The 24402-nt window shown below is 42.7% G+C and overlaps 1 protein-coding gene across 1 annotated transcript; it reads left to right on the forward strand.

Moving 5' to 3' along the window:
* The first annotated feature begins 7887 nt into the window (after positions 1-7887).
* On the forward strand, positions 7888-19224 carry IL17RA (interleukin 17 receptor A). The gene is made up of 10 exons (XM_031555090.1): positions 7888-8025; positions 9392-9516; positions 10429-10555; positions 12747-12794; positions 12878-13035; positions 14303-14380; positions 14807-14882; positions 15816-15917; positions 16917-16958; positions 17538-19224. The coding sequence occupies exons 2-10, from the start codon at positions 9430-9432 to the stop codon at positions 19034-19036; spliced, it is 2217 nt and encodes a 738-aa protein (XP_031410950.1). The 5' UTR covers positions 7888-8025; positions 9392-9429; the 3' UTR covers positions 19037-19224.
* Positions 19225-24402: the final 5178 nt, after the last annotated feature.

The raw sequence follows: 24402 nt of genomic DNA on the forward strand, positions 1-24402 counted from the left end.
CGGGGCTGCTGGGGCCCGTTCCGAGAGGCAGAGTGCCGCCGCTCCGAGCCCGGGACCGGGCCTCTCCTGTGCCGGGCACTGCGGCCTCCCGCTCCCGGCCTGCGTGGAGGGATGGGGACGGCTCGATGGGGAAGCGGCTGCTCGGATGTAGCTGTATTCCTTTGCTTCGGGGTGGTGCGGCTATGAATGGGTCTGTAAGCGGTTCGCTTCTTGTAGCACAGTCCGTCTTCTGCTTCCTTGGAAGCTCTGTGTGCTCCCAGCTTTCGTGAGAAAGGAATTTCCCTCTGTATGTGACATCAGGGTACGTGTGGTCAGCGGCATGGAGAGAGACAAGTCCCATCTGCTCTGCGGCAGGCTGTTTCAGAGCCATGTGCACGCATCACTAGGCGAAGCCTGCAGCACAGTATCCATCATGTCACGTAGAAGTATTTTCCTGTCCCGCCCGGGTCAGACCGATGTTATGCTGAGTGCTGGGTTGACAGACATGTCCTGTTCTCCTGGTGCCATCTGCCTGGCCTCGCAGGAAGCCAGGGCCCCTCCTAAAATGTGACACTTCATCTGTAACCTTTTCCTGTATTCGTTTTCTGTCTTTTGTCCCTCACTGTCCTTCCCTAAAGTTTGGTCACACTCTTGTTCCCATGTTACCAGACCTCTCCTCTTCTGCTTTATGCTCCTGTGTAATAATATCCCCTCAAAAGCATTCAGTTTCCACAGTTTTACTTTGGGCTGGGTGTTGTGAAATTACAAAGTGAAAGCTCTTGGAAAAGGCCAAGAGCACATTACAAAACTGCATGGGCATCCCAAACACCATTAGTCACACAGAGCTTGAAAGCAGCACAGTGTGGAGTTCCTGCAGTCCTTGATGCTTGAACTGACCATCTCCCTTGCTCTCAGTTTCTTTCTTTTAAAGCGAAGACAGACCACTGAGTGCAGTGAGGGATTCCCCAGTGCAGATTCAGCTTTCAGAGAGGAGCTGGCTTAAAAACAAACCTGCGAGCAGCACTGCTGAAGGGAGCGGTACAGCTGCTGACACACACATGCAGAAGTGCGACTGACTGAGGCTGCGGCAGTTGGTAGCCGTTTCCCTTTTCTGTCGGTTGCTGGGAGCCCCTCCCGTGGTGTCGGAGTTGGGCTGGGTGCTGAGACCACATCCTCCTGCTCACCCGCTGCTGCCAGGCATTGAGGAAGGGCAGAGTGAGCAGCAGCGGTTTCCAGCCAGGGGCAGTGGAGTGAAAGTGTCACATCAATATCACAGACACCTTTAATTGTAAACAAAACTGAATGCTCAGTAGCAGGAGCCCGGTGTATTAAAGTGTCAACAAATGCACTTAAATGTTCCTTATTCACCACTGCTCCATCGAGCCTGTCTGGCTGTAGACTAAGTAGCAGGGCTGCAAACAGCTCCTTCCAGTAACTGTTACTGGAATGTGTCATCTCCAGGGAGGTGGTGCTGGCTTTCCTCCCCGTACACATACATATCCCATCTGGCTGTTCTCCTTGAGTGCTCATCGTGAGGCACCGTAGCTGGTGTCAGTGGGATGTGGGGTTTGTGATAGGTGTGCCTAGTTGGGTCATGGGAGTTACTTTTGTTGGTTCAGATATTCACTAAGTCTCCAGAGAATAGTGATGGTGATGCATGTGAGGAAGCCTTTACTTGTGCCTTTTTTTTACAAGCATGTTCACTTTGCGTTTGCTATTGACCTCCCATTGCTTTCTGCAAGAATTTGCTGTGTAGGATGGAACCACTGACCCTGTTCACACTTAGAGCTGCTAAGACCTAAAAAGGATCAGTGATCAAAGCTACCAAAACACGATAAAAGAATACACTCAAAGTAATTTTAACAAAGTAACTTCAGCTTTTAAAGTTGGATTCTATTTTGCTTAGGATTTGTAGAAGAGAACATTTTTCTCTATGGCTTCTAAATTAAAACGCATACAATTTGTAGAAAATAGTTTTCCACCAGCCTTAAATGAATCATTTTACAGTAATTATTGGTTTTATGTGTTCACATCCTATTGATCTCTGCTTCTTTGAACGTACAAATCAGGAAAGGGAAACTGTAAAAGACTTCATATCAGACAGGCATCAGGAGAGAGGCAGCATGGCCTGGAGGTGAGAGGCAGATCTGAAGAGCTGGAGCTCTTCCCACTCAGCAGTTGCTCTTTAAGATAAAATTGGCTGCCTGCCCAGATTACTTCAGTTTCTTGCTAGTTACCACAGCATCCTGCTGGGAAATCTTGGCCTCCAACTATTTCAATTGAATTGTTATGACGTGCTGCTGTTAATCAGTTTCTCGTATGTTTCAGATTCATGTGATTCTCCTTGACATATGGTTTGTTCTTCTGTGATGTCAAAAGGAAGAAAAAGGCTTGAAAAAGTAAAAGAAACAGTTGTTTGGCTTTCTGTGGAAATATGACAAGTAAACAGGAGGAGTTGGCCATGCCTGTGCCCCTCTGCCAGAAGGTTCCAGGCAGCATGTGTCCCTGTAACTTTGCTTCTTCATCTTGAGAAGCAAGAGGGAGTATGGGAGAACATCTCAGTTAAAGCCTCTTCTGTACCAACACACACAGCACCCTGCCTGGCTGCAGGCTCTATCTCCAGCTTTTGTTCTACATTTGTTCTGCCATCTCCTCCCATTTCTTTGCTTGTCTATCCTGTGCAGCCTGACATGTATCGGCTCTGTCAACGCTTTTAGTTTTGTGTGGGTGAGCAGAAGCAACCATCACTGTAATTGTATTTCTGTTGTATGATCTAAACTTGTGTTTGCTTGTGGAGGGAAACTAGGTTAATTGTTTCTGCTGACTGCAGCTTTGCTAATGCAGTCTGAATGAGCAACTGCATCAGATAAGGCTGAAAATCAGCAGCGCTAAGGAGGTAGCTCATGCAATTCTAGAGGTAATTGACTTGTTTTACTGCAAAACTGGCTCATTTTGTCTTTAATTGCCTCCTGGTTTTTAGCTGTCATTCTCCAGAGTTACGTTCTTTTGGTGTAAAGTTGTGTCAGCATTGTGGCTTCATCTCCTGTTGGTTTCCAGTGGCCAACAGTAAGAACATGCTGACTGGATTGATTCTTCTTCTGGGTGTTTGGGGCTGTTGGGCTATCCCTGTACTGCCTGGGGACTGGGAAGGGAGTAGGCCAGCAGCTGGGCCAGTACAGGCTGCCCTCTGGACAGAGGGTCCTTCCCTTCTGGTGGCAACCTTGTTAAATTCTCAACTACTAACAGCATAGTAAACCAACATGGTTGGTGCGTACGGGGTGGGAAAACACTCTGATAGCTTCTTGAACAGGACAAAGGAGAGCAGTTTCAAACTACAAGAGGGGAGATTTAAACTGGATATAAGAAGATAATTTTTTAATGATAAGGGCAGTGAGGCTCTGGAATGGGTTGTCCAGAGAGGTGGTGGATGCTCCATCTTTGGAGACACCCAAGATCAGGCTGGACGGGGCTCTGAGCAACCTGATCTACCTGTAGGTGTCCCTGTTCACTGCAGGGGGATTGGACCAGATGGCCTTTAAAGGTCCCTTCCAATCAGACAATTCTATGAAAATCATTAGGTGGGTCTGGGGCATAGTGACACCTTGTTGCTGTTTGTCTTAGTAGAAACTCAGTGTTGAAAGTTTAAACGCATCTTAATTGTCAGACTTCAGTTCTGAATTGTCATTAACTGACTGAGTGTTCTGTGTTCAGCTGTTCTTTTTCAGAGAACACCAGAAAGGGAGTAGTCTCATCCTGGAAACGCTTCACTCAGGGCAGTTTAACTAGAGGAAGAGAGTCCACTGATCTGTTGCACTGGTTCAATGTTCACACTGATAATGAAACAAAACAAATTGCAACTGTTGCTTGGTTAATTGTCTTATCTGCTGATAAACAGAAGCACCAACATGCAGATAAAAGCAGATGGTGGTGCTCTTCAAATAATGCTTTATAATTTATATAAGGACTGTACCATGGGGCAGTTTACAATAAGTACTGATAACTGAAAAAACAGGAGGACAAAATGACTGAATAATAATTGATAGCTTTTAACAAAAGTCATTAGGTTACAAACCAAACCTATGGCTTGTATCCTGTTATTTTTGTTGCTCTGCTCAGCCCACCCCTCTGCTCACTTGCTCCTCTTAGCTAGCTGGGGAGAGCCAGAGGATCACAGAAAGAAGACTCGTGGGTCAAGCATGCAGTTGTAAAGAACTGCATGAAGAGGAGCGAGGAGGTGCCTCAATGCTGCACCAGCACTGCTTGGTAATTGTTAGGTTAACTCTACTGCCATCACAAATTCCAAATGCAGCTCCTGTGAGAAGGATTGACTCCATCCCAGCCAAAACCAGTACACCTGTTTATGCAAGTAGCATTGTCACATTGAATAATTTACTAAATATACATCTTTCTGTGAAGGTAGCATGGATAATTTTGTCACGGTTCACCAGCATTTGCACTCAAGGTTGTTTCCATTGCCAAATGTTTCCCTTGCAGATGTTACATGAGAGTCTTCCAGTAGTTGAAAAAAGAAACTAAAAGCTATAGCTGATTTCAGAGATACAAAGTTCTGATAACATTTCTATTAAATATACACACCATTTTTAAGTACGAAAGGATATAAACAGTGGAGAATTTATCTGCAGTAGTTAAGTGTGGTGTAGCTGTAGTCTGTAGGAGTAGTAGTTCAGACTAAGTTGCTATCGGATATTCAGATTATCAGGGTGTTTCCTCCAGTTGTGGCTGTTCTGACCTTTATAGTCAAGTTCCTCCTGGACATTTTACCTTTTGACATTAAACATATTAATTTATTTTGCTCCCAGTTACACTACAGCCCTGTTGCCCAAGGCAGGGCACTGCTGTGTGTCTCTTGGTGCCACCTGTCCCAAGGCCCCATCTTACAATGGGAAAAGCCCCAGCCTGGGGTTCCCACAGTGAGCTCTGAACCACTATTCCAGAGCTGAAACAGTGCAGGAGAAGGCAAGGGTTCTGCCTGCATGGATTTATATTTAAATATGCAGAGTGGCCTATTGGGCAGATTTCTTCCTTGTGATTGAAATGAAATGATGGTTTTCTAAGCAGTAATGAACTTGATCAGTACTGCGTAACATAAATATTGCACTGAACCTTCCTCAGTATATCTGTATTAATATATTGAAATAGTCCTAAAGCACCTGAGACAAGTGTTTTTATACTGCCACTATTTATTGCAGTGTGGATGTGTTACTTGTGATGGAAGCTTGAAGATTTACACCTTTGTGTTGTTTCCACTTGCGTAAAAGCCTGGAAAAGATGTTTGGTTGGTTGGTGGTGATTGCTTTGTTGGTTTGTTATTTTTTTTGTTTTTTAAGCACAAGGACCTTAATGCTGAATCCGCTTGCTTTTGCTCAAGGTTTGAGAGAGCATAGTTGTGCTTGCTGAAATATGACCACTGATGACATGTGTGCTTTTCCTTAGCTAGCAGAGCTGTGTTCCCATTTGAAATAACCAGGTGGTCAGTGTGGCTGATGTGATGTCTGACTGTATCCACAAGCCAAGCCCCATGCACACCTTGTATTGGCCATAACAAGCTGCACAGAAGTCAGAAACACCACTGCCTTGTCTCCTATCATGACCACAGTGCAATGACAACATCCCCCGTTATATGTTGAGGCAAAGGAAGAGAGTGGGAGGAAACCTTGCCTTCATCTTGATCTGTGTAGTTGGCAAAAAACTTCTCTTATCACTAGGATCACATTACCAAGCAAGTTCGCATGCTTTTTTCCTACTGATGGTGGGGTCTCCCAGCATAAACAAATACATGTGGGGAAAACCATCATCTCCACATGAATGTGCAAGGCACGCCTCGGGTCATCGGGCAGTGGCTAAACCCAAACCTGAGCTTTGCTTTTCTGCAGAACAACTTTATGTTGTTGATGTAAATGGCTGATTCTGCCAGCTTGTATGCCTTGCTATTCACTAAATTGCTTTCCTCCCGCTACCACAGAGAAGCAAACTATTTTCAATTCAGTTTCTATTTGATGAGTAATATTCTTTTCTTTTTCCTTCCCCCTACAGGATTTAAACTGCCTCGTAGGAAATAGTAAGTCATGTTTTTCTTCATTGCCACGTTCTCATCAGATCAACCCTTTGGTTTTTTAACTGGCTTCATACAAAAAGTCCTTCCTGCTGGAGTCAGAGAGATGTGAAGCAAAGCATTGCTCGGGGAGTCTTCAGTTTGATCCATGATCAATTCCAGCTAAAAGACAAATGGAAAATTGTCTTTCCCAGGGTAGAGTTGGAGTGTGGGAAAAAGCACACAACCCAACTTGTTTATTTTTAAATCCGACAGAGCCCATTTTTAAAGAAATGGAATTTTAGGACAAGTTTTTCAGTACATGTTCATTTCAAACTATGACTTAGTGCCCAATGGAAAACTATTATGAGCTAAAATTTTTTAAAAAGGGAGCATAAAGAGTTACAGCCAAGTGTAATGAGTGTAGATTACCGGGTATGAATTGGAAAAGGAAACTGAAGTTATTGTAGGTCACAGACTTTAAACATTTTTTGGCAAGAAGAGGGACTGGGTGGGATGGGATTGGATCATATTTCCCATTGGCAGCTGGGCATTACAGTACAGCCTGGAAGCAGAGCAAAGCCAAACTGCAGCTCCACCATTAGAATTCTCCCTTGATTGAATTTGGTTTAAATTGTGTCTCTTGGTTCTTAGTACATTCTAGGGAATAGTCTTGTTAATGCTTGGCACACTTCTTTATAAGGTACTTGAATTTCACCAGGTTGTTTTGTTTTGTTTTGTTTGTAAAATGAGCATCCAAGGATTTTCCAGTTATTTCCTTCACTTAAAATCAGGCTGTCATGAGCAGGCTTAGTTCTTGAGTGGATGCAGGAAATAGCTGAAGAATGTCAAACAGAGCTCTGCAAAGGCTGTATAATCATTCTACCTCTTATATCTTTTTCCTTTTTTGCTTTTTATACATTCAGTGATCATAGGTATGTCAATATGGTTCTGCTTTTTCCTCTACTCCCCAGTCCGACAGTTATCAGATGCTCTATCATTAGATATTTACAATTTCCTTCTGGATTTTTTTATCTTTTTTCTTTAGAAAAATGCATACCATTGGGCCTGTTCTTGCCACCATCACGGATCTATTTAAAACATTTGAGCAGTAACAACTTCCCACTTGTAGCTCCTCCTTGACTTGACAGCCTGGTTCTTCCTGTGTTGGTGCTTCACTCTTACTCAGCAAAGCTATTTTTAATGTGCCCAGATGATCCACTTAGACTTTTGTCCAACATTTCACTTACCATATCCATCTAATGCCTGTCATACCTGATATCACTTTCTAATGGGATTACAGGCCCTGTTTTCCCTAACACTCTATTGACTGACATAAATTATTTTTCTGTCCAGAGGGCTCATTAGTTTAGAAAGGCAATGCAAGAGCAGTCACTGGAAGCTGAAGTCAGATGTGTATTTAAATGAGAAATAAGGCAGTTGCTCCAAAAGTTAATTACATTGTTTAAAGAACTGCTTGAGTACCTGATGTTATCATTGGAAAGCTTGAAATGAGTGCTGGTGTTCTAGCACAGTTCTGTTTCAGCAGCAAGATGGGGGCTTGCTGCGGGAGGTACTGAGTAAACTTACCTGACCAACTAGGCTAACTGTGATCATCTATTAATGGATTTCAAGGAAAAGAGGAAATATAAGTTACCAGAATGCCTGAGTTGAGAATATTACGGGTGATTTATAAATTATTGACATGCTGAAAGCTGCCTTTTTGAACGGTGAAGCAATCTATTACTCAGATTTGCCCTCTGAGTAACCCTCACCCAGGCAGCAACTGCAGTTAAGTAGACTTTATTCCATCTTCCTCTGGATAACAGCTTTTATTTGCTGGGCAGGTACCTGCATAGAGAGGAGCTGGCTGCAGAATCAGACATGGACACCCTCTGCTCCCAGTAGCCTTGATGTCTTCTCTGATGTTTTCCGTCAGACAGATGGAGAACTGCTCCCAGTGCTTCGGATAGAGTGGAAGGTGGCCACAGATGGTAAGTGGAACAAAGGAATGAGGTGTGGTCTAGGAGGGACAGGGAGGAGAATTATGACTTGAAGACTTCTAATGATTGAGCTGTGGAAGGACAGCTTGAAATCTGGGCTTTTGGCTGCTTTGCTTTGCTTTTGCTTGAGGGGTAGGTTTGTTTTTTCTTGAGGAATGAATCAGAATTTGGGGCATGCTGGGGATTCAGAAGTTTAAAACACTCCCATTAGCATGGCATAATGGCACTTTAAATGGGAAAAGCAAATGAAACCTATCCCAAGAGTGGCATGTACCTTTACCACAATAGCAAGGGGGAAAAAGAAGACTTGTGCTACGAGCTTTGCGATAGTACTGACTGCTGCAGTCTCGTGCAGGAGAATTACATCTGCAAACTGAACAAATGAGAGTTAATTTGAGAGCATGCAAATATTAATTAATGTGCTGTTAACCCAGTGCAGATACCTCCTATTTAGGGTAGTCTAGTTGTTGTAACTTAAATTTCCTATATGCACATCTGTCTTGGTAAAGAAATAATTGACTTATTAGAGTCTTAATGAGTACCAGTTAGTCAGATTTTCTTACTGTCCAAATATTTGATGGATTTTTTGCTTCTATACAATGTTCTGCTTATGTGCTCTCATTCATATTTTTGCAGTTATTCAAGATAGGAAACAAACATGCTTAATTCTGCTTCTGCAGGATCTGTGTATATCTGTGTATCTGAGGGTAGTATAGAGCTGTTACCTCAGCATAACTAAGAAGCAGGTGTGCCTCAGGTACTGAATCACCAAGGTTGGAAAAGACCTTCAAGATCATCCAGTCCAACCATCCACCTATCACCAATAGTTCTCACTAAACCATGTCCCTCAGCACAAAATCCAAACGTTCCTTGAGCGCCTCCAGGGTCGGTGACTCCACCACCTCCCTGGGCAGCCCATTCCAGAGCTTGAACCCAATCATTTGGTGCAGCCATTGTTATGAACTTGCTCACTTGGACTGTTTATATCAAATAAAGCAATATTTGCTTTGGTACCAAAACCACATAAAGCAGTATTGAAAGGCAAAACTAAATACATCACCGAACAGGCCGAGAATTTCCAGGGTGCCTAGAGAATGCAATTGCCTGCTGCTCTGCCCCTTCATCAGTATGGATTCAGTTCTTGCTGTGCAGGACAGCCTGTAAGCTAGTAGTGGTGTTAGTCAACCCTGCACACTTGGTTTTTAATAGCCAGTTATTTCTGTGCTGAGATCCCCAGCAGCTCAAAGGAGTAAGGCTGCATCAAGTCTAGGCACAGTGGTAATCTCCGTGGGGTTGCAGCCTTTGCACATGCAGCTGACAGGAAAGGGAAAACACGTCTCTGTCTGTGTGCCTGCAGCTAGCATCCGCTATCTCCGAGGGGCAGAGCTGGCAGTGATGCAAGTGAGCAGCAATCAACAGATCTGCGCCCAGTTTGAATTTCAGAACAACTTGCCTCTTCAGGTCCGTCCAGATGGAGGCCGGGTGAGTGCTAAGGGCCTGAACTACCATGAGTTTGGTTCTGCTTTTCCTATCTTATAGCAAGGCTTACCTTTTTTTTTTTTTTTCTCTTTATGTACAGACTGGTTAGTCAGAAGAGTTGGCATAACAATCAAGATATTGGGTCTGAGGTCTGGTGTTGTACCTATTTTGTTCTACACTTGCGTGTATCCATCTACAAGCTGCTCTACTTAGTTTCCCTTTCACTTTTACTGTTCTCTGAGTTTAAGTAGTCACTCTCAATCCCTACTACGTGTTACTGTTTTAGATGTTGCTTAAAGCAAATAGTTGTGGGAGTTTCTGCGTTCTGTTTGGCCACTGTGACACAGTCTCCTTTCAAACTCAGCCTTTCTTTTTAAGTCAAGTTCTCTCTTGTACTTTCTTGATGGAGAGGAAAGCACCAACCTGGTCCTTCCAACTTGTGCTTGGTTTAGGGAGCTCATCAGAAAATTGCTGAGCACCCACAGATCTCCTTACAGAAGTGGATTTTGGAGTTTGTTCCTTATCACCCAGAACTGGGCCAAAGTTCATTTACCATCTGAAACCATTCCCTCTTCCAGAAGTTAAATAACTTTAGTGATATGTGGAAAACAGCATAAACTTAGTATGTGTGTATATATATATGTAAACTGGCCAAGTACTGAACTCCACATGGTTGTTTGTTATGAGATCATTGTATCAGCTCAGAGGCTCCCAAGAAATTTTTTTTCCCTTCATTCCAAATGTAAGAATTTGAGATAGACCAGAGGACTGATACATTTAATGATTTAATGTGTCTGAGTAGTTTTCTACAGTCAAGCTTTAGAAAAAAGTTCATGCGAGACAACAGAATGGGACAGGACCTGTTAATTTCAGTTTCTTGACAGCAGTCTCATGTTGAGTGTGTTTTGTTTTCAGTGGAATTTCACTTTTAACCGCTTTGAGGTGGAACCTGGCCAGACTTACCAAGTGACTGTCTACCACCTACCCAAACTGAGTGTAAATGGAGACTACAATTGCAAGTCCATGTCTCTCACAATGCCTGGTAAGAGATGCTCTATTTTCCTTAGGCTTTGAGCTTAGGACTCTATTTTCTCGGTAATGGACCTGTTTTACTGTGTTTCTTTGTTGTTGTTGTTGTTGTTTTCCCAAAACTAGGCCCACAAACTGTGAGCAAGTTTGGTAATAATAATATTTTTTCAGCACCAGTGCAGCTGTGTTATAGAGAAATGGGGAATCACTGTGTGATACAGGCTACCTTGAGGGGGAGGAAAATAAAAGAGTGAGGAGAGTGCTGCCCAGAGTCACTAGTCTTCATGAGAGCTGGTGGTGCAATGGGAGTGGGGCCTGAAGCAGCAGTGTAACACTCCCGCACATGCAAAGGCAGCCCCTAGGGGGAGCATGGGTGACCAGAAAGAAGTGTGCTGACTGCGATGGGCAAACGGGGAGGGCATGGCACAGTAGTTTGAGCAGACAGGGCCTGCTGAGCAGGCACAAGGCAGACTGCTTTCTTCTTATCTGGGAACGCTACGATGCAGCATTCTATTGAAACAAACAAGGTGACCAGCTGCCACAACAGTCAGGCTGAGGCAGAAACCCAGACAGAGAGGCCACAACCTTTCTGGGCTGACACGTGCATCCAGATGAAGCACCTGAGAGACAGAGCTGCCTAGGCCTTCAGTTGCATGGAACTTCAAGACTTGAGTTCCCCAAGGGCCTGAGGAAAGAGAAGGGTTTCATGGGTGCAAACCTGCCCAGCTTGATGAACTTTTTGAGCAGGTGGCTAGGTTGTGAGAGAAAATCACCAGGCTGATATGTATCAATTAGAGAGAGAGAGGTTGATGCTATAATGCAGTGACATGGACAGACCAACAGCACTGTCTTAAGTCCCAGAAAGGGGAAAAAGATAAACAGGCTTCTAACCCTATGGAAACAGATGGTAAAAACATGCAGGATGAGGAAGCCTGGACCCTTGTTGCTGTTTAGAGCAGGAGGAGGAGCCTTCCTCTGAGATTCCCCTAATTAACAGATAAACAGATACAAACCTCTCAGAATAGAAGAAGAGGATGTGGATAGTCAATTCACAGCCTATAAAATTTTAGGTACATGAGCTTTGATTTCAAAGGTATAGTTAGATATGAATTACCAAGACATTTGATAGAGCTGACTGCTTGATGCTTTCTTCTATACAGGAATGTTTTCCTATGACTAAGAAGAACTTGTTTTCCCTGAAGATGGGTAGCATCTTCATTGCCCTTTGGCTGTATTAGCTACTTTATAAATACATTCTATATGTGGTTTAAAAACTGGTTCATAATTTCCTTCTTGTTTATTGTTGGCAGTATGACTTTGCAGTTAGAAGATATGATGTACATGTTGTGGAAGTCAGTGTGTGCTGGAAAAAGTGAGGGAGCATTCAGTTTTCAGCAATCTTATCCTTATCGTATGTGGTCATACTGAGCTCTTCTGGTTTTATCCTCTTCTGTTCCTCAGAAACCTAATGCATTGTGTCAAGGTCAGCAGCTGCAGGGAGCTTTGCTGATTAGAGCATACCTGTGAATTACAGGGGCCTAAACTTGAAAGTTGGAAACTTAAGATCCATAATTTTCTCTTTCAGCTGTTTAAGCAAGCAGTTGTAGGGAGTTCTTTTCATTTGTATTCATGACTTGGAAGAGGGTTATGCTTTAGGCTGAGAACTGTAAATTCCACATTGCTAGATGTTGAATGCATAACTCTGTATTTGAATTTGAAAAAGGTCCGAAAGAGGCCCCTGCCAGCCTGCTAAATTAAGCTCATAGAATTATAAAGAGGAAGACAATTTGGGTTTCAAAGAAGACACCAACCTACTAGTTTTCCTGTGACAGAATACTTTTGAAGGAAGTTATGGCTGTGATGCTTTCAATCCAGAGATCAGTATGAAGCTTTAATTCTACTATGATCCCCACTGTACCAAAGTCTTCTCTCAGAAGGAGCTGTCAAGTATTGCTGTCATTATAAATACTATATGTTTTTAGTCTTTTCTTGTTAGTATCTCCATAATGAAAAAACATAGCATCAGTGGAAAGACTAGTTTATACGTTGCAAACTGATGTTTCTCCTTTGAAATTTGCTGCTACTTTGGGGCAAAGATCTACTTATCAAGGTGTGTCTCTGGCTTCTGCTAAGAAAATGGGTATTTCCCCTAAACAGCAGCACAGTGTTTCTGACTAGTCACTGATGGTGTGTCTGTCTTGCAGATTGCAAGGACCCTCTGATGAAAAGAACCACCCCATGTGTAAAGACAGGTAGGAATTTGTCAGAGGCATGGATGTCCTGTTGAAATGCTTTTGACATTTGAGAAACTTGAGAATACTTGCATTATTTCCAGGCAGTCTGTGGGAGCCCAAGATCCAAGCTAGAAGTCTAGATGATATAACTCTGCTTGTGAGCTTTAATCCATGGAAGGAACCAACCCGATATCAAATTCATGTGACCAGTTTCCTGAATGAGAGGAAGTGTAAAATGATCACCCGTGATGTCACAGAGGTAATTACCTTTCTAAATGATATCAATTATATCTTCTGTAGAAATTTAGGCAAACATTTCTTTAACAGTTGTTAAAGGAGTTGGAGCCAAGATGCAGGAGATGTAACAAATGCACTTGCACAGCAATTTTCAAGTTCTTTTCAGATTATTATCTTGCCTTTGAAAAAGAGAAATTTCTATCAGGAACTTGATGGCTAGAAGACCAAAAAGATGTTCTCAAAGATTTTTTTTTAATGTGTGAGGCAGAGTGTAAGCACCTGCAGTGGAAATGGAATTTTGACCTATGACTCTTCAGCCTTTATTTCCTGTGTCAAGCTAGCACCTGGGAGATAGGACTAAATAAGTTAACCAAAACCAAGGTACAAAGCTTTGATAAATCATTGAAGTAGTTCATTAAAAGTGATGGTATGGGGAGAGTTGGTGGTTTGGTTGTTTTTTGTTTTGCTGGGGTTTTTTGTGTTTTTTAAGAACAAGACACTTGTTTGTAACGGGTGTTTCAATTAAACTGTCAATCAGTTCCTCCAGTTCTTGTGACCTATGTGCCTGAGAAGCACAAAGCAGATGCAGAATGCCTTTTGGCATAAGAAATCTCCCCTTTCAGGCATCTGAGGGAAAAGAGGTACTGAATATTTGTTACCAGTCCCCACCTTCCTGGGGGCAGGGCAGGTAAACTGGCATTCAGCTTGCTTAATTGTTCCATTTCTTTCTTACTTGAAGTTTTCGTATTCCATGTACCAATGCATGTCATGTTATTACAGCAGGTACAGCTGTGTGCACACTTTCCTGACACAGATTAATAAACTTCACTTTGGAGTATATCTTTGCTGAGCAGTGGAAAGAGCATATCTATGTTACTATTAAATTGATGAATTCTCAACAAAGGACAAACTTGTCCATTGTGATGGAAGAGGCAGCAGTGTTGACAGCTTTTTTTAATTAAACACATGAGAAGCCTTATTAATTAAACATTTACACATTAAATAACTTAAGATATTAGCATTGTTAACTTAAGCTTACAGTTTCTTAACATATTTGATGTTATGCAGTGTACAGATTTGTTTCCTGTTAACTTGTGCAACCTTAGTGTGCTGTCTTAATAGTGTTACTATGTCAGTCACACGTGATGGTGGCCAGACTTTTTTAAACAATAATTAGAAATGTCTGTGTCTTTGTAATGCTTTGTATTCTCTGCTCAGCTTCTTTTCTTTATTCCTTCTTTCATTCCATTTTCTCCTCCTGTCCATTAACTCATATCTGACTTCTGCAGGACGAACTGCAACCACAAGCAAATGTCACAATCAAAATGGAGAAGAACTTGAAAGCTTGCTGCAACTACAAAGTACAGGTACGATCTCACTGTTGTCTCTCTGCCATTCCTTTCTCAGCAAGGCAATGTGCAGCTTAAGAATTCTGTATTTTTCACACAGTGTTTTGTTCTGAGCTATTACATACATCAGGGAAATAATGATTATGGCAGGAAGAATATTTTATAAAGATCTTCTTTGTAGACAGTGGCTTTTCCTTAGTGTAGAGTTGCCAAGTCTGAGTCTGAAGTGGGAATGACAGGTGCACAACCACAGAAGCTCCCTGCCTTGTTAATTCATAGTGAACAGTGTAAGAATTCTTGATTAATCTTGTTTTCAGAAGGGAAGTGGGAATTCTGTCCCCCTGTGGTAAAGTAAAGGGAATGTAGGGGCAGAGGGGAAAGTCAAGCTGGAACAGAATTGCTTTTAAGAATAGCTTTTGTTTTCTGAATTTATTTTGCCTGCAGATTCAGCCGTTCTTTGCCATCTGTGGTACAGACTGTCTGAGGCACTCTACTTTCATCCCATGTTCACTAGCTCCAAGTGAGATTTCCTTTCCGTTTCTCTAAATTAACTTCTCAATATTTTGTATGGACGAGAACTGAATTTTAACATAACTCTTGTCTTTTGCAGGTGTGGGCCCATCAGGTAAGGTCTCCTAATACCCTTAACCATATCTTACTTCTTTCACTGTCATTTCGAATAACAAATGATCCTCCCTGGCCCGATGGCTGGGAAATGTCTCACTGTACCCACTGAGTTCAAAATGAATTGTATTACAGGTACTTCACAGCTCTAAGAAAGCAAGTATTTGTATGCAGCACTAACCATAGAGAGCACTTTTTTGAAATACTTGCATAAAATTCCTTGAGAAATGCTTTTGACAAGACGAGTCTTAATATAAAATACTTTCTGTCACTTTACCTAGAGTGTTTTTTTTTAATTGCATAATATTAAGCAGCTTTTAGAGAGAATAGCTTGCATATATTCATTATGCATGTGATTTATCTTGACATCTGCAGAAATGATTTGACATCCTTTTTTTGGCTGCAGTGACACCTGATTTTAAAAAAAAGCACCTGTAGTTTGAAAAAAATGCCTCACCCAAAAACGTTAAAAAAAAAAAAAAAAACATTTTTTTGAAGATGTGTTATGCAGAACAGGCAGGATGTGGGCTGCGTACCTGTCGAAGCTGGGTAAACATTTCTGTATAGAGAGAAAGATTATTGGTCTGTGTTTTCAATGTGTTGCACATACAGTTCTTTGTGGAACAAGATTGTGGTGCAAAACAGCATCACAAAAGCAGGATGTCGTGATGAGTGACTGTGGTGTGGCCTGTTGTAGGAGGGAAGTACTGGATTACCTGTAGTTTTGGGCAAAACTCTCCCTTGGCACCTGCTGCTCAGCAAACTTCTGTTCCCAAGTGAAGCTTTGTATTTGTGTGAACAATGTGTGTGTGCTCTTTTTGTACCACAGATGATATGATGATATGGGTGTACTGGTGTATCACTGGGATCTGTGTGTTACTGGTGGGATCAGTCATAGCAGGTGTCATTTGTATGACCAAAAAACGAGCAGGTAAGACTCATACCAAGTATAAACAAAAGATTTGATGCTAAAACTACTTTTCCTAATCTGTAATTATTCCTCTGTTTCGTTTCTTCCCATTTTGATGTACTGCCACTAAAATAATGTCAACGTAAATACTTTCTTCTGATCTACATCATGGGATTTGTAAGATCTTAGTACTATCCACCTATTTAAATAAAGTCTTCAATGGATTATGCTGTCTAGTACTCCATTTTTGTATAGATCTTCAGAGCTCGTGAGGGGAAAAAGAAACTTCATAGTTCAGCCCTTTGATTCCCACAGATTGCTACAGATATCCTTTCCATTTATTTCTTCTCCTACGTTACGCAAGAGTTTTACAGGACAGAAGCTTCCCATTTGTCCCGACCATAGTCTTCTGTTACACCCAGAGTTTCTGCAAAATTCATTTTCTTCCTTTTTTGAGTTTAAGTAAAGTTTTTCTTCTTCCACATTCACTAAAAAACATGACACGAAAACATTCGTTGCACAGACTGGAAAAGTGAGTGATTAAGAACTAATTCCTGGTCTATTATGCTATTACCATGGAGCAGTTATCACAGGAGCAGGAGTGATGGGAAATATTTTGGAATGTTTCTTAATATAAAATTGATCTGTAACATGTATTAGGGACATTTTAGCTAGCTCTTTAGGTAAGCCTCTTAAGAAAATATCATCTCTACAGCATTAAAGAGAGGTAGAAGAATGTTTGGGGATTCTGTCCTCCTCAGATCAGGGAAAGTTGGAAAAAATTGGTTTTGTGTGCATTTCTTCTCTCCATGGAGAAATGTAGAGAAGTAGCAAAATTGGCGGGTACAAGTCTTCATTCATTTAGTATATTTTGTATTAGACTTTTTCTTCCCTGTGTCATCCTTATGGTGCCTGTTGTCTTCTACCCCATGCAGTTAAAGATTTTTGAATGTGGCCTTTGGAAGGAGTTAATTTTTTTTCTTACTTTCAGTACTGATAGTGACTTTCTCTTTCTTCCAGGACACCGGCGAGGAAAGTGCAGCCACTATGATTTGCAAACTGGTAAGTTGTGCTGCCAAATACATGTAATGTATTCTGGAAGTCTCACAACTGTTCAGAAAGGGGCTCTCCTGCACTCTGCTCCTCTGTAGGTGCTTCTCAAAACCGAAATGTGGCCTTAGGATCTTCCCATTTAGTCAAAAGACACTTTGTAATAACAAGTAGCATCAGGCAGAGAATATGCAAGTTGGAATGCCATCTTTGGCAGATGGGAGATAATTGTTTTGTAAAGTGAGAGACCCAGCTGAGGCTATACTGGCAAAAGAATCTTTGATCATCTAAGCAGTAGCAGCAGGAGATTGTTCTGAAGTGCACTGAACTCCCTAGCAGGGAGCATAGCTACATGTGCAAACCTCTTGAACCCCATGTGTTATACTTTTGTGTGATGAAATTCCACCAACTACCCAAGCATCAGTATAAATCACAGTTCCACTGTCAGGACTTTACTATAAAAAATTTTTACAATAGTGTGTTGTCTCTGTATGTTGCCAAATTAACAAAAGGTTATACTAAATAGCAGTTCTGAAGCTAATGCTCTCCTATGTTGTTTGCATCGTTGGGATTAATATTTCTGTCTTTCAGCAGTACCACCTACCAACCTTCCTCTACCACCCTTAAAGCCTCGAAAGGTTTGGATCGTATATTCTGCCGATCACTTGCTCTACGTGGATGTGGTGTTGAAGTTTGCTGAATTTCTGATGACTGTCTGTGGCACTGCTGTAGCCTTAGATCTGCTAGAAGATCATCAGATCTCAGAGTTTGGGCCATTACCCTGGCTCACTCGACAGAAGAAGGAAATGGAAGAACTATCCTCAAAGATCATAATCTTATGCTCACGAGGCACCCAGGCCAAATGGCAAGCCATGCTTGGGAGCGCGCCTGTGTGTCTCAAGCAAGATCAGCAAAAGCCAACTGGAGACCTGTTTACCCCAGCCTTGAATTTGATCCTGCCAGATTTCAAGAAGCCAGCCTGTTTTGGAATGTATATAGTCTGCTATTTTGATGGGATAAGTAGCGAGAAAGATATTCCTGATCTGTTCAATGTCACATCCAGGTACCAACTGATGGATAAGTTTGAGGATATTTATTTTCGGATTCAGGACTTGGAGAAGTTTGAGCCTGGGCGCATCCATCGAATCCAGGAAATCACAGCTGAAAACTACATTGATACCCCTAGTGGTCGGAAGTTGAAAGAGGCAGTTCAGAAGTTCAGAAACTGGCAGATAGACCACCCAAACTGGTTTGAGGCTGAAAGCATCAGCCTAGATAATGATGAAGAGTTGCAATCCCTAAACAGAGAGAGCCAGATGGATTCGTTGCTAAGTGAACCAGGTGGAATTGTGAAACACCAACTGCACTTACGAGAACCTGACCCTAACTGCTGTTATGTCATCAATCTCCACATTCGTGAAGGTGAGAACAGAGGTTGTATACTACAGCCTCAGCTTAATCTCTGTGGAGATCCAGCTTCTCAGACTCTGATTGATTCTTTGGATGAGGCTGCTCCAGTTCAGATAGTAGAGCCAGTCTCTTCCATGGAAGACAAAAATATTTTTGGCCATCACGTGCTGAGTAATGAGGACTGCATGGAAGGAGTTCATCTTCTGGAGACAAGTTTTCCAATGAGGAATAACATCATCCTCCATGATGACTGTGATGTTTCAGCAATAGATGACCAGAGTCCTGCAAACCTCTCAGGTGAACTGAGAAGCCATCTGAATGGGCTTATGTACTCGCTTTATCAGCAGAGTGTAATTCCTTCAGATGCATGTTTCTGCCAAGAGGAGGCTGAAAAGCAGCACCAGTTGATCTTTGAAGACCAGTGCAAAGACCAAAGACAGTCAGTGCAATCAGACCAGGGTTACATCTCTAGATGTTCTCCTTTGCCTCCTGATGACCCTGTGGAAGAGGAGGAAGAGGATCAGGAGAATCAGGTGGTTTGTCATGAACTCTCTCCAGAGGTCTTGAACAGTCTAAAGAGCCTCCAGCAGCAGCTTTTTTTCCAGGACATTCAATGGAGCTCTGAGTCAGGATATCCAGCAGAGTTGATGAACATGAGCCCATCTCCAGAGGACTGTTAGGCTCTATCTGGACCTGCTCCATCTGAAATACACAGATGGATCGCATCCAGCACTGAAACTGCATTTCCAATGCCATCCTTCTCCTTGTATTACATGTGACAAATTGGTGGGATCTTCCTGTCTGCTGCAGAGAAGCAGGGTTGCCCAGCAGCTGATTAACATCTCTGCTTCTAATCTCTGTATGGAGAGAAGCAACAAATACTAGCCATCACTGTGACAGAACAGGCAGTAGTTCTGCTCCAGGGAACATGTATTATATTGAGCCCTCACTGCAGAAAAATTACCTTGGTTCATCCACTAGTGCCTTCAAAACTCCCTCCAACTGTAATGGTTTTATTGCACTGGACAGAAAACAAGGCCAAGAATCAGGTTATAAAATTAGATAGAATGGCAAACTTTGCATTGCCAGTCTGATGGGTTTTTTTAATATATATATGTATTTTTTTATTTTTTTTTAATAATGTGTTAAAAATGTGTGCCTTAAACTTCAGCTAGGTTAGGACTGTCTTTACATAGTCATGTAATAGGTTAGGTTGGACCAGACAAACTGCAGAGGTCCAACGCCTCTGTCCAAGTAAGGCAACCTACAGCAGATTGCCCAGGCCCATGTTCAAGTCGCTTTTGATTATCACCAAGCAGGGAGACTCCACAGACTCTTTGGGCAACCCTGTACATTATCAGCTGCACAGTAAAGAAGTGCTTCCTGGTGTTGAGAAGGAAACTTCTGTTTCTGTTTGTGCCTATATTCTCATGACCTATCACTGAGCGCTAATGAAAAGAGCCTGTCTCTGTCCTCTTTTGTACTCTCCTTTTATTTATGCATGTAATGCCTAGAATAGGACAAGAAGGAATGGCCTCAAGATGTGTCGGGGACGATCGGATTAGGGATATTCGGGAAAATTTCTTCTCAGAAGGAGTGGTAAGAGATTGGAACAGGCTGCCGAGGAAAGTAGTGGGGTCACCATCCCTGGAGGTGTTCAAGAAATGTGTAGAATGTGGTTTAGTGGGCAGTGTTGGTGGTAGGTGGATGGTTGGACTAGATGACCTTCGAGGTCTTTTCCAACCTTAATGATTCTGTCATTCTACATAGATTCTACGGCCCCCAACCATTCTGTAGGCTGAACAGACCCAACTCAGCCTTTCATTGTAAGAGAGATGATGTAGTCCTTTAGCCATCTTTGTGGCCCTTCATTAGACTCTGTCCAGTATGTCTATGTCTCTTCTATACTGAGGAGCTCAACAGTGAATACAGTACACCAGGCATGTCATCACCAGTGCTGAGTAGAGGAAAAGCTTTACCTGCTGGCAGTGCTTTATCTAATGCAGCCCAGGATACCTTCAGCCTTCTTTGCAGCAAGGGCACATTGCTGGCTCATGCTCATCTCAGGGTACTCTAGGATTCCCAGGTCCTTTTTCCTCACAGGGCACTTAGCCTGCCCTGCTGCTTGGGGTTGTTACTCTTTAAGGTGCAGGGATTTGCAATTCATGTTGGACCTGATGAGCTTCCTGTCAGCGTGTTTCTCTGGCCTGTTGAGGTCTCTCAGAATGGCAACAAATCATTCTGGTATATCAGCCACTTCTTCCAGCTTTGCATCATCTGTAAGCTTGCTAAGGGTATGCTTTGCCCCATCATCTAGAATCACAGAATGGCCAGGGTTGGAAGGGACTTCAAGGATCATGAATCTCCAACCCCCTTGCCATATGCAGGGCCACCAACCTCCCCATTTAATACTAGACCAGGCTGCCCAGGGCCCCATCCAACCTGGCCTCGAACACCTCCAGGGATGGACGGGGCATCCACAACCTCTCTGGGCAGCCTGTTCCAGCACCTCACCACTCTCTCTGTGAAGAACTTCCCCCTGACATCCAACCTGTATCTTCCCTGCCTCAACTTAAAACCATTTCCCCTTGTCCTGCAGTTATCTACCCTTTCAAAGAGTTGACTCCCCTCCTGTCTGTAGACTCCCTTTAGGTATTGAAAGGCTGCAATGAGGTCACCCCGCAGCCTTTTTTTCTCCAGGCTGAACAAGCCCAGCTCCCTCAGCCTGTCTTCATAAGGGAGGTGCTCCAGTCCCCTGATCATCTTTAGTGGCCCTCCTCTGGACCCTCTCCAACAGCTCCCTGTCTTTCTTGTACTGAGGGCTCCAGACCTGGACACAGTTCTCCAGATGGGGCCTCACAAGAGCAGAGTAGAGGGGGACAATCACCTCCCTGTCCCTGCTGGTCACCCCTTTGCTGATGGAGCCCAGGATAGCATTTGCTTTTCAAGCCAGATCCTTGATGAAGATGTTAAACAAGATTGGAGCCAGTGTTATCCCCTGGAGTACTTTCCTAGTTACTGCTTAGTTAGACTAAACCACCCTGTAGACCTAGCTATTCAGCTAGTTCTTTACCCACTTTAAACCAGCTTGTACTTCCTCAGCTTGTCTATGAGGATCTTACGAGGCACAGTATTACTGAAGGTAATTACTGAGGTCTTAATGAAGTGCAGGAAGGCAATATCCACTGCTCCCCAGTCATCCCAGGTTGATCATTTCATCATAGGAACTTAGTGGTCAAGCATGACTTTTCCTTGGTGAATCCATGCAGACTACTCCTGGTTTTCTTGCCCTTCATGTGCCTGGGAACAGTTTCAGGATGAGCTGTTCCATCAAGTCCCAAGGGATCAAGGTGAGGCTGACCGGTCTGTAGATGCCCGAGTCTTCCTTTTTGTCATTCTTGAAGATAGGACATTTGCTGTCCTCCAGTCTTTAGGCTCTTCTCCCAGTTGCCATGGTCATTCAAGGATTGTCAAGAGGGGCCTCACAATCGCTTCTATCAGCTCCCTCAGCACTTATGGGTGAATCCCATCGGGAGTGATGGGGGATTTATGAACGTCCACATTGCTGATGTATTCCCTGACATTATCAAGAGCAAAAATGAGTTGTGAGATGTTCCTTGTGGGAGTATGGACACAAGCACAGGTATTGCAGGCTAACCATTGTGAAAACACCCTAATAATAGGTTATGGGGTTGATCCTTCTGGAGCAGTGATGCTAACTGTCAATTCCAAGATTGAGCTTGATGCACTAGGAAGTCTTATTCCATACAAGTGATCCTCTATTGACCCATGTAGCATTGACTGAGCAATGGACTAGTTGGAGCCGGCATTTACTGTAGGTATTGTCACACTTTCTGCAGTCTAGCCAGCTGGTTACAGTTCATGAGATACAAGCACCTCCAAGCCTTTCTGCTTTGTGTTCAAACAAGTTTGTCATCTTCCTCTCCTTTTAGGTTTACTTGTCAAGAGATTTTGAGATCATTTTATTTTGGCTTTTTAGAAGTCCGATATCTCAAAAGATAATCTGCTCATTTGACTTGCAACCAATGTTTTATTATGTATATTTTATACTTTTGTTTATGACTTGTTTTTTTCCTTAAATTAAAAACAGGAATGCTTTTGGATATATTTACTTAAATACTTGTATGTCCTCAATTCTGCCTTGTTAGATAAGGGTTTCTTCTGGCAAAATAAGATAGAACCAGAACCGGATCAGCTGGCAAGCACCAAAACATGCCTGCAAGGCACAGCTGGGCACTTTGCATGTGTGGGAAGAGCATGTACCTTCCAAATCGGTGTTACAGAAGTTGAATGCATGTCATTTCTGCATGGGGCCTGGACAGTGAGGCAGAACTGTCAAGAACACTGGCTGTCTCTGCAGCAAAATGCTCAGGAGCACTGAGTACTGCATGCAGCCAAACTTGAGATATTATCGCTCCACAACTCCCTGAAAGGTGGTTGTGGCAGGGTGGGGGTCAGCCTCTTCTCCCAGGTATAGGATGAGAGATAATGGCCTCAGGTTGCATCAGGGGAGGTTCAGGTTGGATATTAGGAAATTTTTCTTCTCATTAGTGGTGAGGCATTGGAAGAGGATACCCAGGATGGTGATGTGTCTGGAAATGGTCAATAACCATGTGGATGTGGCAGTGAGGGATACAGTATAGTGGACATGGTGGTGATAGGCTGACATTTGGACTGGATGATCTTAGAGGTCTTTTCCAAGCTTTCTTATTCTATGAAAATTGGCACCACCTTAGAGTCCTGTCTGCACAGGACCTAATCCACTGGGAGCTAAGCAAGTGGTAGCTGTGAGCTCAGAGTTTCTCCAATGGGAACTCATTTCTCAGATTACATGAATAATTGCCATCTTGCTGATCCCAGCTTTTAAAATTTCTTTTATCTTACAGTAATTAGCATTTAAATGATATGGTTTTTTTTTCCCCATGAGCTCTTTTCAAGTGGTATACACTTCTGTGAATCATTTAAGTAGGAAGCTCAGAAGTATCATCTGGATTTTTTTATGTCTTCATTATTCCCTTTTCAAGTAGTCCCCTTGGTGTTGCAGCTTTTAGAATTCACTTTCACTTACAAGAAGTTTGTTTGAGGGGAAAAATCCAGACACTTTTAGCAACCAAACATGAAGAGAGCAAGTAACACTAATGCATCTGTTGGTCCCTGAACACAAAACTGAAGAGCTCAGCAAGACTCAAAGGAGGACAGAATCAGTCACAAGTTTCTAATTTTATTTTAACAATCTTGCTTTTTAAAAAATACAGCTTTTGATTAATGCCAGGGGGATGCCAAGTGTCCACTGGCCGCAGGCCTCATCTCTCACTTCCTTTTCCCATCCTGGGAATAGTCTTTTTTTTGTGAGGAGAGCAACAGAATGCTAAATAGCTGAGCTCTGCTACAAGCCTTGTAACAGGACCCCAAGGGGTGTATATTTTCATATGGCACAACTTGATATTGCAAATCCAGGTTATTGACCTGGACCAGTAATTAATGTTGGGCACAAGATAGTAGGCCTGCAAGGTGTGTTGGGTGAGGTATTGCTTGCTCTTAGACAGCACTACTGTCCCTTTCTTCTGCGGATAGATGTGTTGTGCAGCAGAAGAGTCTAAGTGGACGTGAGAGCTCAATTAACAAAGAGAAGGGAGTTTAAAAGGTGGGGCAGGCTTATGAATGAGACACTGCAGAGTTTTAATTGCTTCTCTGTAAGTAATTGGAGGGTAGCACTGCCCTCCAGTAGATAGTTACATGCGGGCTTCTGTACAGTCAACTGTTACAGAAGCTTCACACATCCCAAACAGCACATTTTCTAATACCCTATGAATAATGGGGCTACAAAGAACCACTTTTTCTACAGAGGAATTTGATGCAACAGCATCATCATTTTGTGGTGTCATCTGCCCCAGGTATTTACTGCATAAGGGGACAAATTTGAACTGTAATTTCAATGTAGTCAGGTTTGAATATGCCATGGCTACTTAAGTTTCCAATACGCCATTTTCTCACTAATGTCTTAGATGGAAAAAGGCACTCACTA

The sequence above is a fragment of the Meleagris gallopavo genome, chromosome 1, assembly GCF_000146605.3.
Source record: "Meleagris gallopavo isolate NT-WF06-2002-E0010 breed Aviagen turkey brand Nicholas breeding stock chromosome 1, Turkey_5.1, whole genome shotgun sequence".
Classification (NCBI taxonomy): Eukaryota; Metazoa; Chordata; class Aves; order Galliformes; family Phasianidae; genus Meleagris; species Meleagris gallopavo.

Bases quoted from the DNA above. Each gene is read 5' to 3' on its own strand.
- IL17RA (XM_031555090.1), top strand. From the start codon at position 9,430: ATGCAAGTGAGCAGCAATCAACAGATCTGCGCCCAGTTTGAATTTCAG. The intron at 10,556-12,746 runs GTAAGAGATGCT...TCTGTCTTGCAG, and splicing joins CATGTCTCTCACAATGCCTG to ATTGCAAGGACCCTCTGATG. The intron at 12,795-12,877 runs GTAGGAATTTGT...CATTATTTCCAG, and splicing joins CACCCCATGTGTAAAGACAG to GCAGTCTGTGGGAGCCCAAG.